Source organism: Xenopus tropicalis, chromosome 8, assembly GCF_000004195.4.
Source record: "Xenopus tropicalis strain Nigerian chromosome 8, UCB_Xtro_10.0, whole genome shotgun sequence".
Lineage (NCBI taxonomy): Eukaryota > Metazoa > Chordata > Amphibia > Anura > Pipidae > Xenopus > Xenopus tropicalis.
In genome coordinates, this window is record NC_030684.2 from 5,529,623 (window position 1) to 5,546,889 (window position 17,267).

The 17,267-nt window shown below is 54.6% G+C and overlaps 1 protein-coding gene across 1 annotated transcript; it reads left to right on the forward strand.

The window, feature by feature from the left end:
• Positions 1-4,304: 4,304 nt before the first annotated feature.
• surf4.2 (surfeit 4, gene 1, gene 2) lies at positions 4,305-15,342 on the forward strand (the record flags this gene model as incomplete). Its single annotated transcript, NM_204042.1, is given in 6 exon segments — positions 4,305-4,364; positions 11,447-11,633; positions 12,858-12,934; positions 13,040-13,083; positions 13,899-14,085; positions 14,261-15,342. Coding segments are annotated over 6 exon segments (810 nt in total). The 5' UTR covers positions 4,305-4,316.
• Between the last annotated feature and the right edge of the window lie 1,925 nt (positions 15,343-17,267).

Sequence of the window (17,267 nt, forward strand, 5' to 3'; positions counted from 1 at the left end):
CCTGCACCCTCTCTGCTCCTGTATCCCACCCATTCCCCCCTGTGCCTAGTCTGCTCCCCCCAACCCCTGCACCCTCTCTGCTCCTGTATCCCACCCATTCCCCCCTGTGCCTAGTCTGCTCCCCCCAACCCCTGCACCCTCTCTGCTCCTGTATCCCACCCATTCCCCCCTGTGCCTAGTCTGCCCCTCCCTCCCCCAACCCCTGCACCCTCTCTGCTCCTGTATCCCACCCATTCCCCCTGTGCCTAGTCTGCCCCTCCCCCCAACCCCTGCACCCTCTCTGCTCCTGTATCCCACCCATTCCCCCCTGTGCCTAGTCTGCTCCCCCCAACCCCTGCACCCTCTCTGCTCCTGTATCCCACCCATTCCCCCTGTGCCTAGTCTGCCCCTCCCTCCCCCAACCCCTGCATCCTCTCTGCTCCTGTATCCCACCCATTCCCCCCTGTGCCTAGTCTGCTCCTCCCTCCCCCCAACCCCTGCACCCTCTCTGCTCCTGTATCCCACCCATTCCCCCCTGTGCCTAGTCTGCCCCTCCCTCCCCCAACCCCTGCACCCTCTCTGCTCCTGTATCCCACCCATTCCCCCCCTGTGCCTAGTCTGCCCCTCACTCCCCCAACCCCTGCACCCTCTCTGCTCCTGTATCCCACCCATTCCCCCCTGTGCCTAGTCTGCTCCTCCCTCCCCCGAACCCCTGCACCCTCTCTGCTCCTGTATCCCACCCATTCCCCCCTGTGCCTAGTCTGCTCCTCCCTCCCCCAACCCCTGCACCCTCTCTGCTCCTGTATCCCACCCATTCCCCCCTGTGCCTAGTCTGCTCCTCCCTCCCCCCAACCCCTGCACCCTCTCTGCTCCTGTATCCCACCCATTCCCCCTGTGCCTAGTCTGCCCCTCCCCCCAACCCCTGCACCCTCTCTGCTCCTGTATCCCACCCATCCCCCCTGTGCCTAGTCTGCCCCTCCCCCCAACCCCTGCACCCTCTCTGCTCCTGTATCCCACCCATTCCCCCCCGTGCCTAGTCTGCCCCTCCCCCCAACCCCTGCACCCTCTCTGCTCCTGTATCCCACCCATCCCCCCTGTGCCTAGTCTGCCCCTCCCCCAATCCCTGCACCCTCTCTGCTCCTGTATCCCACCCATTCCCCCCTGTGCCTAGTCTGCTCCTCCCCCCAACCCCTGCACCCTCTCTGCTCCTGTATCCCACCCATTCCCCCCTGTGCCTAGTCTGCTCCTGACTCCCCCAACCCCTGCACCCTCTCTGCTCCTGTATCCCACCCATTCCCCCTGTGCCTAGTCTGCTCCTGACTCCCCCAACCCCTGCACCCTCTCTGCTCCTGTATCCCACCCATTCCCCCCTGTGCCTAGTCTGCTCCTGACTCCCCCAACCCCTGCACCCTCTCTGCTCCTGTATCCCACCCATTCCCCCTGTGCCTAGTCTGCTCCTCCCTCCCCCAACCCCTGCACCCTCTCTGCTCCTGTATCCCACCCATTCCCCCCTGTGCCTAGTCTGCTCCTGACTCCCCCAACCCCTGCACCCTCTCTGCTCCTGTATCCCACCCATTCCCCCTGTGCCTAGTCTGCTCCTCCTTCCCCCCAACCCCTGCACCCTCTCTGCTCCTGTATCCCACCCATTCCCCCCTGTGCCTAGTCTGCTCCTCCCTCCCCCAATCCCTGCACCCTCTCTGCTCCTGTATCCCACCCATTCCCCCCTGTGCCTAGTCTGCCCCTGACTCCCCCCAACCCCTGCACCCTCTCTGCTCCTGTATCCCACCCATTCCCCCCTGTGCCTAGTCTGCTCCTCCCTCCCCCCAACCCCTGCACCCTCTCTGCTCCTGTATCCCACCCATTCCCCCCTGTGCCTAGTCTGCCCCTCACTCCCCCCAACCCCTGCACCCTCTCTGCTCCTGTATCCCACCCATTCCTCCCTGTGCCTAGTCTGCTCCTGACTCCCCCAACCCCTGCACCCTCTCTGCTCCTGTATCCCACCCATTCCCCCCTGTGCCTAGTCTGCTCCTCCTTCCCCCCAACCCCTGCACCCTCTCTGCTCCTGTATCCCACCCATTCCCCCCTGTGCCTAGTCTGCTCCTCCCTCCCCCCAATCCCTGCACCCTCTCTGCTCCTGTATCCCACCCATTCCCCCCTGTGCCTAGTCTGCCCCTGACTCCCCCCAACCCCTGCACCCTCTCTGCTCCTGTATCCCACCCATTCCCCCCTGTGCCTAGTCTGCTCCTCCCTCCCCCCAACCCCTGCACCCTCTCTGCTCCTGTATCCCACCCATTCCCCCCTGTGCCTAGTCTGCCCCTCACTCCCCCCAACCCCTGCACCCTCTCTGCTCCTGTATCCCACCCATTCCCCCCGGTGTCTAGTCTGCTCCTCCCTCCCCCAACCCCTGCACCCTCTCTGCTCCTGTATCCCACCCATTCCCCCCTGTGCCTAGTCTGCTCCTCCCTCCCCCAACCCCTACACCCTCTCTGCTCCTGTATCCCACCCATTCCCCCCTGTGCCTAGTCTGCTCCTCCCTCCCCCCAACCCCTGCACCCTCTCTGCTCCTGTATCCCACCCATTCCCCCCTGTGCCTAGTCTGCTCCTCCCTCCCCCCAACCCCTGCACCCTCTCTGCTCCTGTATCCCACCCATTCCCCCCTGTGCCTAGTCTGCTCCTGACTCCCCCAACCCCTGCACCCTCTCTGCTCCTGTATCCCACCCATTCCCCCCTGTGCCTAGTCTGCCCCTCACTCCCCCCAACCCCTGCACCCTCTCTGCTCCTGTATCCCACCCATTCCCCCCTGTGCCTAGTCTGCTCCTGACTCCCCCAACCCCTGCACCCTCTCTGCTACTGTATCCCACCCATTCCCCCCTGTGCCTAGTCTGCTCCTCCCTCCCCCCAACCCCTGCACCCTCTCTGCTCCTGTATCCCACCCATTCCCCCCTGTGCCTAGTCTGCCCTCACTCCCCCAACCCCTGCACCCTCTCTGCTCCTGTATCCCACCCATTCCCCCCTGTGCCTAGTCTGCTCCTCACTCCCCCCAACCCCTGCACCCTCTCTGCTCCTGTATCCCACCCATTCCCCCCTGTGCCTAGTCTGCTCCTGACTCCCCCAACCCCTGCACCCTCTCTGCTCCTGTATCCCACCCATTCCCCCCTGTGCCTAGTCTGCTCCTCCCTCCCCCAACCCCTGCACCCTCTCTGCTCCTGTATCCCACCCATTCCCCCCTGTGCCTAGTCTGCTCCTCCCTCCCCCAACCCCTGCACCCTCTCTGCTCCTGTATCCCACCCATTCCCCCCTGTGCCTAGTCTGCTCCCCCCAACCCCTGCACCCTCTCTGCTCCTGTATCCCACCCATTCCCCCCTGTGCCTAGTCTGCTCCCCCCAACCCCTGCACCCTCTCTGCTCCTGTATCCCACCCATTCCCCCCTGTGGCCTAGTCTGCTCCCCCCAACCCCTGCACCCTCTCTGCTCCTGTATCCCACCCATTCCCCCCTGTGCCTAGTCTGCTCCTCCCTCCCCCCAACCCCTGCACCCTCTCTGCTCCTGTATCCCACCCATTCCCCCCTGTGCCTAGTCTGCTCCTCCCTCCCCCAACCCCTGCACCCTCTCTGCTCCTGTATCCCACCCATTCCCCCCTGTGCCTAGTCTGCTCCCCCCAACCCCTGCACCCTCTCTGCTCCTGTATCCCACCCATTCCCCCCTGTGCCTAGTCTGCTCCCCCCAACCCCTGCACCCTCTCTGCTCCTGTATCCCACCCATTCCCCCCTGTGCCTAGTCTGCTCCCCCCAACCCCTGCACCTCTCTGCTCCTGTATCCCACCCATTCCCCCCTGTGCCTAGTCTGCTCCCCCCAACCCCTGCACCCTCTCTGCTCCTGTATCCCACCCATTCCCCCCTGTGCCTAGTCTGCTCCCCCCAACCCCTGCACCCTCTCTGCTCCTGTATCCCACCCATTCCCCCCTGTGCCTAGTCTGCTCCTCACTCCCCCAATACAGGAGCAGAGAGGATGCAGGGGTTGGGGGGAGGCTGCCAGCTATTTACACACACAATAATGTAAATGATGTTGAGCAAATAAAGCGGTTAGTGCCCCAGTACAGTAATACTATCCCCCCCCATTACTGCCCTCAGTTCCTTACCCCCCTCTCCCACTCAACTTCTGACATCCCATCATTTTACCCCCACTCTCCCTCTGTCCCCGCCCCCAGCCCCGCCCCCCGGTGAGTAAGTGACGGGCCCTTTAAGACTTGGCCTACGTGGCAGGCCGGGCAGGAGCGGAGCGTCAGGGGGAGGGGCCTCACTCAGCGCCGACTCGGGAGGGAGAGCTGCACCGCGCACCATGGGCAGCACCGACATGATGGGAACCGCCGAGGACTTCGCGGATCAGGTGAGAGCCGGGCACCGGGGCACAGGGAGGGGGCAGCGGGGCAGCAGGGCCGGGTACCGGGGCACAGGGCGGGGAGGAGCCCCCACTCCGGCCTCTATTCTGCCGACTTCTCCCAACTTCCCTGCTACTGAGCGCAACAATAGGGGGGCCGCCTATACCCCCGGGCACTGCCCCCCCAGCAACAGGGGAACCCCCGGGCACTGCCCCCCCAGCAACAGGGGGACCCCGGGCACTGCCCCCCCAGCAACAGGGGAACCCCCGGGCACTGCCCCCCAGCAACAGGGGGACCCCGGGCACTGCCCCCCCAGCAACAGGGGGACCCCCGGGCACTGCCCCCCCAGCAACAGGGGGACCCCGGGCACTGCCCCCCCAGCAACAGGGGGACCCCGGGCACTGCCCCCCCAGCAACAGGGGAACCCCCGGGCACTGCCCCCCAGCAACAGGGGGACCCCGGGCACTGCCCCCCCAGCAACAGGGGAACCCCCGGGCACTGCCCCCCCAGCAACAGGGGAACCCCCGGGCACTGCCCCCCCAGCAACAGGGGGACCCCGGGCACTGCCCCCCCAGCAACAGGGGAACCCCCGGGCACTGCCCCCCCAGCAACAGGGGGACCCCGGGCACTGCCCCCCAGCAACAGGGGGACCCCGGGCACTGCCCCCCCAGCAACAGGGGAACCCCCGGGCACTGCCCCCCCAGCAACAGGGGGACCCCCGGGCACTGCCCCCCCAGCAACAGGGGGACCCCGGGCACTGCCCCCCCAGCAACAGGGGGACCCCCGGGCACTGCCCCCCCAGCAACAGGGGGACCCCCGGGCACTGCCCCCCCAGCAACAGGGGGACCCCCGGGCACTGCCCCCCCAGCAACAGGGGGACCCCCGGGCACTGCCCCCCCAGCAACAGGGGGACCCCCGGGCACTGCCCCCCCAGCAACAGGGGGACCCCCGGGCACTGCCCCCCAGCAACAGGGGGACCCCCGGGCACTGCCCCCCCAGCAACAGGGGGACCCCCGGGCACTGCCCCCCCAGCAACAGGGGGACCCCCGGGCACTGCCCCCCCAGCAACAGGGGGACCCCCGGGCACTGCCCCCCCAGCAACAGGGGGACCCCCGGGCACTGCCCCCCCAGCAACAGGGCAACTCTCCTAACCCCCGGGCACTGTCAGCAGAACCTGCCCCTGCCTGTATCTCTATATAACTATTATTATGGGTAATTCTGTGTAACAGATCCGGCCTCTTTTAATTGTACGTCTGACGGGTCTCCTTAACCCCCACTCATTATCTCTCTCCATGTAGGGCACCGGGGGGGCCGAGCCTTGTATCAGGAGTCAGAACCAGCAGTGCAGGGAAGGGAAAGGGACAGACACAGTGACAGTTACACATAACTATAAACCCAGTGAGAATGAGGAATGAATGGATATTGGGGAGTTGTATCAGGAGTCAGAACCAGCAGTGCAGGGAAGGGAAAGGGACAGACACAGTGACAGTTACACATAACTATAAACCCAGTGAGAATGAGGAATGAATGGATATTGGGGAGTTGTATCAGGAGTCAGAACCAGCAGTGCAGGGAAGGGAAAGGGACAGACACAGTGACAGTTACACATAACTATAAACCCAGTGAGAATGAGGAATGAATGGGTATTGGGGAGTTGTATCAGGAGTCAGAACCAGCAGTGCAGGGAAGGGAAAGGGACAGACACAGTGACAGTTACACATAACTATAAACCCAGTGAGAATGAGGAATGAATGGGTATTGGGGAGTTGTATCAGGAGTCAGAACCAGCAGTGCAGGGAAGGGAAAGGGACAGACACAGTGACAGTTACACATAACTATAAACCCAGTGAGAATGAGGAATGAATGGATATTGGGGAGTTGTATCAGGAGTCAGAACCAGCAGTGCAGGGAAGGGAAAGGGACAGACACAGTGACAGTTACACATAACTATAAACCCAGTGAGAATGAGGAATGAATGGATATTGGGGAGTTGTATCAGGAGTCAGAACCAGCAGTGCAGAGAAGGGAAAGGGACAGACACAGTGACAGTTACACATAACTATAAACCCAGTGAGAATGAGGGATGAATGGATATTGGGGAGTTGTATCAGGAGTCAGAACCAGCAGTGCAGGGAAGGGAAAGGGACAGACACAGTGACAGTTACACATAACTATAAACCCAGTGAGAATGAGGAATGAATGGGTATTGGGGAGTTGTATCAGGAGTCAGAACCAGCAGTGCAGGGAAGGGAAAGGGACAGACACAGTGACAGTTACACATAACTATAAACCCAGTGAGAATGAGGAATGAATGGGTATTGGGGAGTTGTATCAGGAGTCAGAACCAGCAGTGCAGGGAAGGGAAAGGGACAGACACAGTGACAGTTACACATAACTATAAACCCAGTGAGAATGAGGAATGAATGGATATTGGGGAGTTGTATCAGGAGTCAGAACCAGCAGTGCAGGAAAGGGACAGACACAGTGACAGTTACACATAACTATAAACCCAGTGAGAATGAGGGATGAATGGGTATTGGGGAGTTGTATCAGGAGTCAGAACCAGCAGTGCAGGGAAGGGAAAGGGACAGACACAGTGACAGTTACACATAACTATAAACCCAGTGAGAATGAGGGATGAATGGATATTGGGGAGTTGTATCAGGAGTCAGAACCAGCAGTGCAGGGAAGGGAAAGGGACAGACACAGTGACAGTTACACATAACTATAAACCCAGTGAGAATGAGGGATGAATGGGTATTGGGGAGTTGTATCAGGAGTCAGAACCAGCAGTGCAGGGAAGGGAAAGGGACAGACACAGTGACAGTTACACATAACTATAAACCCAGTGAGAATGAGGGATGAATGGATATTGGAGAGTTGTATCAGGAGTCAGAACCAGCAGTGCAGGGAAGGGAAAGGGACAGACACAGATGCACTATTGGAGGTTTCCTAGTGACGTTCGGACTTGCGCTCCATTAACCCCGTGCTGCCTGCCCTATGCACCCATTACGCCCCATGCTGTTTATTGTAGAAATACAATGTACGGCCCATTAACTCCGCGTTTCCTGGCACTACAGGAGGAACATTAGACCCTATATGGCGGGGCAGGCAGCAGTAATGGAAGCAATGTACATGTGAGGGTTTGTTTCCCCTTTAGGAAAGCGGATATTCCGTGTGTAACTGCCTTCCTTTCCTTTGTAGGTTACAGCGGTTAGAGCCCCCCCTTTCTCTCTGCATATGTAACATTCTGTGCCCAGATCGGCCAATCGCTGAGTACCTTGCACATTGCCTGCTGCATGTTGAACTGTAACTCCCCCCTCCTGTCTGTGCGACACTGTATCCTCTCCCAGTGTTTCCAGTGTGAACCCTCAGCCCCCCCAGAACTTCCCAGAGGAACCCCAACTGCCGTGTGTTTAACAATTTTTTGCATGCCACTGACTTCTGTTTGCCGTGATAGGGTGTTGGCTATGGTTGTTAAACTATAACTCCCAGCAGTATAGGGATTCCCCTGTACTAAGCACAATTCAGCAGGAACAGCCCCTTAAGTTTGCCCATATCCTGTACAGAGAGATACCATAAAACTATGGCACATAGGGATTCCCCTGTACTAAGCACAATTCAGCAGGAACAGCCCCCTAAGTATGCCCATAGCCTGTACAGAGAGATACCATAAAACTATGGCACATAGGGATTCCCCTGTACTAAGCACAATTCAGCAGGAACAGCCTCCTAAGTTTGCTCAAAGCCTGTACAGAGAGATACCATAAAACTATGGCACATAGGGATTCCCCTGTACTAATCACAATTCAGCAGGAACAGCCCCCTAAGTTTGCTCATAGCCTGTACAGAGAGATACCATAAAACTATGGCACATAGGGATTCCCCTGTACTAAGCACAATTCAGCAGGAACAGCCCCCTAAGTTTGCTCATAGCCTGTACAGAGAGATACCATAAAACTATGGCACATAGGGATTCCCCTGTACTAAGCACAATTCAGCAGGAACAGCCCCCTAAGTTTGCTCATAGCCTGTACAGAGAGATACCATAAAACTATGGCACATAGGGATTCCCCTGTACGAAGCACAATTCAGCAGGAACAGCCCCCTAAGTTTGCCCATAGCCTGTACAGAGAGATACCATAAAACTATGGCACATAGGGATTCCCCTCTACTAAGCACAATTCAGCAGGAACAGCCCCATAAGTTTGCCCATAGCCTGTACAGAGAGATACCATAAAACTATGGCACATAGGGATTCCCCTGTACTAAGCACAATTCAGCAGGAACAGCCCCCTAAGTTTGCTCATAGCCTGTACAGAGAGATACCATAAAACTATGGCACATAGGGATTCCCCTGTACTAAGCACAATTCAGCAGGAACAGCCCCCTAAGTTTGCTCATAGCCTGTACAGAGAGATACCATAAAACTATGGCACATAGGGATTCCCTGTACTAAGCACAATTCAGCAGGAACAGCCCCCTAAGTTTGCTCATAGCCTGTACAGAGAGATACCATAAAACTATGGCACATAGGGATTCCCCTGTACTAAGCACAATTCAGCAGGAACAGCCCCCTAAGTTTGCTCATAGCCTGTACAGAGAGATACCATAAACCTATGGCACATAGGGATTCCCTGTACTAAGCACAATTCAGCAGGAGCAGCCCCCTAAGTTTGCTCATAGCCTGTACAGAGAGATACCATAAAACTATGGCAGCATAGGGATTCCCCTGTACTAAGCACAATTCAGCAGGAACAGCCCCCTAAGTTTACCCATAGCCTGTACAGAGAGATACCATAAAACTATGGCACATAGGGATTCCCCTGTACTAAGCACAATTCAGCAGGAACAGCCCCCTAAGTTTGCCCATAGCCTGTACAGAGAGATACCATAAAACTATGGCACATAGGGATTCCCCTGTACTAAGCACAATTCAGCAGGAACAGCCCCCTAAGTTAGCTCATAGCCTGTACAGAGAGATACCATAAAACTATGGCAGCATAGGGATTCCCCTGTACTAAGCACAATTCAGCGGGAACAGCCCCCTAAGTTTGCTCATAGCCTGTACAGAGAGATACCATAAAACTATGGCAGCATAGGGATTCCCCTGTACTAAGCACAATTCAGCAGGAACAGCCCCCTAAGTTTGCTCATAGCCTGTACAGAGAGATACCATAAAACTATGGCACATAGGGATTCCCCTGTACTAAGCACAATTCAGCAGGAACAGCCCCCTAAGTTTGCTCATAGCCTGTACAGAGAGATACCATAAAACTATGGCACATAGGGATTCCCCTGTACTAAGCACAATTCAGCAGGAACAGCCCCCTAAGTTTGCTCATAGCCTGTACAGAGAGATACCATAAAACTATGGCACATAGGGATTCCCTTGTACTAAGCACAATTCAGCAGGAACAGCCCCCTAAGTTTGCCCATAGCCTGTACAGAGAGATACCATAAAACTATGGCACATAGGGATTCCCCTGTACTAAGCACAATTCAGCAGGAACAGCCCCCTAAGTTTGCTCATAGCACAGGAAGGAAATGGAGCCTCACAGAACAGTATTTGTTTTGTTTACTTGTCCTTTAAAAGACACAAACAAACTCCCAGCTGTGTGTTGCAATCTGGTAGAAGCCTCGGTGCAACAGGGGGACCCCGGCCAATTCCTAAGCTGGTATGTGGCATCAAGGTCAGCCGTGCCCGATACACTGGGCCAAGGACACAGACCCGCCAATGAGGAACGTCTTGTCCCTGCAGTGAAGCTCAATCATGTTTAAAGGGGAAGTTAACCCTCTTCTGTTGCTTTGTAATAACTTAACTTTCTGTTCAAGCCCCTCCTATTCATCTTCCAGTCTCTCGTTAACACAACTGCCTGGTTCCAAGGTTAATTAGACCCTTAATCAGCCTTCAAGGGGTTGTTCACCTGGAATTTTAGCAGCTATCTGGTTGCTAGGGTCTTCTTTACCTTAGCAACCAGGCAGTAAGTTGAATGAGAAACAGGGATATAAATAGAGGAGAGACTGAGTAGAAAGATGAGGGGTAAAAAGTAACACTAAAACTGGAGCCTCACTGAGCAATAGGCTTGGGCTGCTGGGGTCAGGTTATCCTGTTGCTAGGGCTCAAATGACCTTAGCAACCAGGGAGTGGTTTGGATGAGAGGCGGGTATATGAATAGGGGAGTGGCTGAATAGAAAGATAAGGAATAAAAAGTAACAATAACAATAAAACTGGAGCCTCACAGAGCAATAGGGTTTGGCTGCCGGGGTCAGTTATCCTGTTGCTAGGGCTCCAATGACCTTAGCAACCAGGGAGTGGTTTGGATGAGAGGCGGGTATATGAATAGGGGAGGGGCTGAATAGAAAGATAAGGAATAAAAAGTAACAGTAACAATAAAACTGGAGCCTCACAGAGCAATAGAGTTTGGCTGCCGGGGTCAGTTATCCTGTTGCTAGGGCTCCAATGACCTTAGCAACCAGGGAGTGGTTTGGATGAGAGGCGGGTATATGAATAGGGGAGGGGCTGAATAGAAAGATAAGGAATAAAAAGTAACAGTAACAATAAAACTGGAGCCTTACAGAGCAATAGGGTTTGGCTGCCGGGGTCAGTTATCCTGTTGCTAGGGCTCCAATGACCTTAGCAACCAGGGAGTGGTTTGGATGAGAGGCTGGTATATGAATAGGGGAGGGGCTGAATAGAAAGATAAGGAATAAAAACAATAAAACTGGAGCCTCACAGAGCAATAGGGTTTGGCTGCCGGGGTCAGTGACCCCCATTTGAAAAGAGTCAGAAGAGAAAGGCAAATAATTCAAAAACTATAACAAATAAACAATGAAGACCAATTGCAAAGTTGCTAGGAATAGGCCATTCTATATTATATTAAAGTTCATTTAAAGGTGAACTCCCCCCCCCCATGTTATCAAAGAATGTGTGCTGTTTGATGGGGTGGTTGTTGAACTATAACACTATGGTTTGTGCTGGGATTCCCAAGGGGAAAGTTGCCTTTGGGAACTAATATGGCCCCCCAGCATGTTTTTGGGGGCTCCTGCTGTTTTGTTTTAACCCATTCCTTCTTCTCTCTCCTTTTAGTTTTTACGAGTCACTAAACAGTACCTCCCACACGTGGCCCGACTGTGTCTCATCAGCACCTTCCTGGAGGATGGGATCCGAATGTGGTTCCAGTGGAGCGAGCAGAGAGATTATATTGAGGCCACGTGGAGCTGTGGCTACTTTCTAGCAGCACTCTTTGTCCTTATCAACTTGCTGGGGCAGCTAGGTGAGACTGTCCCTACTGTGTGCCCAGAGCATTCCTTCTCTGTATATTTGTATTTATACATATGGGTAGGAGGTGCCATAGTGTTTCCCTTAGACAGTACAGTATGGGGGTACAGCTTATTGTGTGCCCAGAACATTCCTTCTCTGTATATTTGTATTTATACATATGGGTAGGGGGTGCCATAGTGTTTCCCTTAGACAGTACAGTATGGGGGTACAGCTTATTGTGTGCCCAGAACATTCCCTCTCTGTATATTTGTATTTATACATATGGGTAGGGGTGCCATAGTGTTTCCCTTAGACAGTACAGTATGGGGGTACAGCTTATTGTGTGCCCAGAACATTCCTTCTCTGTATATTTGTATTTATACATATGGGTAGGAGGTGCCATAGTGTTTCCCTTAGACAGTACAGTATGGGGGTACAGCTTATTGTGTGCCCAGAACATTCCTTCTCTGTATATTTGTATTTATACATATGGGTAGGAGGTGCCATAGTGTTTCCCTTAGACAGTACAGTATGGGGGTACAGCTTATTGTGTGCCCAGAACATTCCTTCTCTGTATATTTGTATTTATACATATGGGTAGGGGGTGCCATAGTGTTTCCCTTAGACAGTACAGTATGGGGGTACAGCTTATTGTGTGCCCAGAACATTCCCTCTCTGTATATTTGTATTTATACATATGGGTAGGAGGTGCCATAGTGTTTCCCTTAGACAGTACAGTATGGGGGTACAGCTTATTGTGTGCCCAGAACATTCCTTCTCTGTATATTTGTATTTATACATATGGGTAGGAGGTGCCATAGTGTTTCCCTTAGACAGTACAGTATGGGGGTACAGCTTATTGTGTGCCCAGAACATTCCCTTTCTGTATATTTGTATTTATACATATGGGTAGGAGGTGCCATAGTGTTTCCCTTAGACAGTACAGTATGGGAGTACAGCTTATTGTGTGCCCAGAACATTCCCTCTCTGTATATTTGGATTTATACATATGGGTAGGGGGTGCCATAGTGTTTCCCTTAGACAGTACAGTATGGGGGTACAGCTTATTGTGTGCCCAGAACATTCCCTTTCTGTATATTTGTATTTATACATATGGGTAGGAGGTGCCATAGTGTTTCCCTTAGACAGTACAGTATGGGAGTACAGCTTATTGTGTGCCCAGAACATTCCCTCTCTGTATATTTGTATTTATACATATTTGTGTTTATATTGACAGGTTGCTGCATCTTGGTGCTTAGTAGAAACTTTGTACAATATGCCTGTTTTGGGTTGTTTGGAATCATAGCAATGCAGGTCAGTATCCAAGGGGGTTTGGTACCCTGTAACTACACCAGTTACTGGGTCGGGGGTGGGAGGGGGGTTGCCATTATCTAAAGCATGTGTATTTTGTTTTGCCAGACTATTGGATACAGCATCCTGTGGGACCTGAAATTCTTAATGAGGTACGTTCACTATTATATACAGGGAACTCTGAGTATCACTCATGTATTATAAGGGATAATGTACCCCCTACTGTAAATGATAAGGATATTAGCAGTCACTGAGGGGTTCTGTGCCCCCCATATAAAGGCACAAGGCTGCAGGCTGAGTTATACAGGGAACTCTGAGTATCACTCATGTATTATAAGGGATAATGTACCCCCTACTGTAAATGATAAGGATATTAGCAGTCACTGAGGGGTTCTGTGCCCATATAAAGGCACAAGGCTGCAGGCTGAGCTATACAGGGAACTGTGAGTATCACTCATGTATTATAAGGGATAATGTACCCCCTACTGTAAATGATAAGGATATTAGCAGTCACTGAGGGGTTCTGTGCCCCCCATATAAAGGCACAAGGCTGCAGGCTGAGTTATACAGGGAACTCTGAGTATCACTCATGTATTATAAGGGATAATGTACCCCCTACTGTAAATGATAAGGATATTAGCAGTCACTGAGGGGTTCTGTGCCCCCCATATAAAGGCACAAGGCTGCAGGCTGAGTTATACAGGGAACTCTGAGTATCACTCATGTATTATAAGGGATAATGTACCCCCTACTGTAAATGATAAGGATATTAGCAGTCACTGAGGGGTTCTGTGCCCCCCATATAAAGGCACAAGGCTGCAGGCTGAGTTATACAGGGAACTCTGAGTATCACTCATGTATTATAAGGGATACTGTACCCCCTACTGTAAATGATAAGGATATTAGAAGTCATAAGGGATAATGTACCACAGTAACCCCCCCCCCCCTCTCCCCTTATCTTCAATAGGAATCTCGCTCTCGGGGGCGGGGTGTTGCTGCTTCTCGCCGAGTCCAGGTCGGAAGGGAAAAGCATGTTTGCCGGGGTCCCCACCATGGGGGAGAGCTCGCCGAAGCAGTACATGCAGCTGGGGGGCCGCGTCCTCCTCGTCCTCATGTTCATGACCCTCCTTCATTTCGACGCCAGCTTCTTCTCGGTAGGTTGGAATCTAAGGGAAAATCCATAAAAATTCCATAAGTACCTTTGTGCGTTGGCCATAGCCGCCCAGTCAGCGCCGGTTTGGTTGGGGCCAACCTACACTGGTTCTACTGGGCCATTTCTTGCACTTAACCAACCCCATGGCACTGACCCAAATCTCTCATTCACGGCAGATCCTGCAGAACTTCGTGGGCACGGCTCTGATCATCTTGGTGGCCATCGGCTTCAAAACCAAGTTGGCGGCTCTGACCCTGGTCGTCTGGCTCTTCGCCATGAACGTCTACTTCAACGCCTTCTGGACCATCCCGGCCTACAAGCCCATGCACGACTTCCTCAAGTACGACTTCTTCCAGACCATGTCTGTCATCGGAGGACTCCTATTGGTCGTGGCTTTGGGGCCCGGTGGGGTCTCCATGGACGAGAAGAAGAAGGAGTGGTAACGTCCCACCGAGCCCATTGCTGCCTGGAAACATCCGGTGAAACATCTTCTTCTCTGCCTCCTCTTCCTCTCGTGCCGCCATCATTGATTCCCACCGAGCGTCCTGCTGACAGTATCCGACCCCCCACCGATGCTCGTCGGCCATTACAGCGAGTCGGTTCCACTAAGGACTACAACTTATGGGCCGGCCCTTGGTCGGCGGCGTCCCTTCCGGATGGTACTGGGATTGTTTCCGTGATACTTAGTATTAGTCGTACAAATTGCAGTAAAAACCGATGCCGCTGGGATGTTCTGAGCCATCGTTATTGTGTATTTGGGTCCGGAGGTGGATGCTCCCTACCGATATATGTTGCGCAGGTCCGTAGATCTTTCTGAACCACCCCCCCTGGAGTCTGTGATTGTCACTCAAGCAGAAAATGATGGTCCCCCAGTGTCAGGGCTGGCCAACTCAAGGCCCACGGGGGCTGCTGGTCCGCCAAGAGATTTTTATAGCCCCCGAGATTTGCATCAACCCCTTTTAAAGGAGAAGGAAAGGTAAAAATCGGACTTCCTGCTCTTAGAAAATCCCTTTCCATCAGAGTTCCCCTTCCCCTCTCCATCAGAGTTCCCCTTCCCCTCTCCATCAGCGTTCCCCTTCCCCTCTCCATCAGAGTTCCCCTTCCCCTCTCCATCAGAGTTCCCCTTCCCCTCTCCATCAGAGTTCCCCTTCCCCTCTCCATCAGCGTTCCCCTTCCCCTCTCCATCAGCGTTCCCCTTCCCCTCTCCATCAGAGTTCCCCTTCCCCTCTCCATCAGCGTTCCCCTTCCCCTCTCCATCAGCGTTCCCCTTCCCCTCTCCATCAGCGTTCCCCTTCCCCTCTCCATCAGCGTTCCCCTTCCCCTCTCCATCAGCGTTCCCCTTCCCCTCTCCATCAGCGTTCCCCTTCCCCTCTCCATCAGCGTTCCCCTTCCCCTCTCCATCAGCGTTCCCCTTCCCCTCTCCATCAGAGTTCCCCTTCCCCTCTCCATCAGCGTTCCCCTTCCCCTCTCCATCAGAGTTCCCCTTCCCCTCTCCATCAGCGTTCCCCTTCCCCTCTCCATCAGCGTTCCCCTTCCCCTCTCCATCAGCGTTCCCCTTCCCCTCTCCATCAGCGTTCCCCTTCCCCTCTCCATCAGCGTTCCCCTTCCCCTCTCCATCAGCGTTCCCCTTCCCCTCTCCATCAGCGTTCCCCTTCCCCTCTCCATCAGCGTTCCCCTTCCCCTCTCCATCAGAGTTCCCCTTCCCCTCTCCATCAGCGTTCCCCTTCCCCTCTCCATCAGCGTTCCCCTTCCCCTCTCCATCAGCGTTCCCCTTCCCCTCTCCATCAGAGTTCCCCTTCCCCTCTCCATCAGCGTTCCCCTTCCCCTCTCCATCAGAGTTCCCCTTCCCCTCTCCATCAGAGTTCCCCTTCCCCTCTCCATCAGCGTTCCCCTTCCCCTCTCCATCAGCGTTCCCCTTCCCCTCCATCAGCGTTCCCCTTCCCCTCTCCATCAGCGTTCCCCTTCCCCTCTCCATCAGCGTTCCCCTTCCCCTCTCCATCAGCGTTCCCCTTCCCCTCTCCATCAGCGTTCCCCTTCCCCTCTCCATCAGCGTTCCCCTTCCCCTCTCCATCAGCGTTCCCCTTCCCCTCTCCATCAGCGTTCCCCTTCCCCTCTCCATCAGCGTTCCCCTTCCCCTCTCCATCAGAGTTCCCCTTCCCCTCTCCATCAGCGTTCCCCTTCCCCTCTCCATCAGCGTTCCCCTTCCCCTCTCCATCAGCGTTCCCCTTCCCCTCTCCATCAGCGTTCCCCTTCCCCTCTCCATCAGCGTTCCCCTTCCCCTCTCCATCAGAGTTCCCCTTCCCCTCTCCATCAGCGTTCCCCTTCCCCTCTCCATCAGCGTTCCCCTTCCCCTCTCCATCAGCGTTCCCCTTCCCCTCTCCATCAGCGTTCCCCTTCCCCTCTCCATCAGCGTTCCCCTTCCCCTCTCCATCAGCGTTCCCCTTCCCCTCTCCATCAGAGTTCCCCTTCCCCTCTCCATCAGCGTTCGGCCTCCCCCCTTCCCTCTCCATCAGAGTTCGGCCTCCCCCCTTGCCTCTCCATCAGCGTTCGGCCTCCCCCCTTCCCTCTCCATCAGAGTTCGGCCTCCCCCCTTGCCTTTCCATCAGCGTTCGGCCTCCCCCCTTCCCTCTCCATCAGAGTTCGGCCTCCCCCCTTGCCTTTCCATCAGCGTTCGGCCTCCCCCCTTGCCTCTCCATCAGAGTTCGGCCTCCCCCCTTGCCTTTCCATCAGAGTTCGGCCTCCCCCCTTGCCTTTCCATCAGAGTTCGGCCTCCCCCCTTGCCTTTCCATCAGAGTTCGGCCTCCCCCCTTGCCTTTCCATCAGAGTTCGGCCTCCCCCCTCCCCCGTTCCACTAATGTGCCGAATCTATTGCCAATAAACTGCCAAAATGCCTTTCCTTCTCCTTTAATGGCATCATTTCCTTATACCCCAACCCCCCAACCCACAGGGGCAGATTTATCACAATGGGGGGGTTTAGAGCTCATTACCTAAAAACTCACGTTCTATTTGTTCCTATGGGATTTTAATTAGTGTATTTACAATGGGTGAAAGCTCTAAACTCCCATTTTGATCTGCCCAATTGCCCCATTTACCCCGGAAAAATTGCCAACTGGTCGTTAGAAAGACTTTACAATTTTTTTTTTTTATAAAGATTTAATTTTTTGTAACCTATAAGAATAGTTT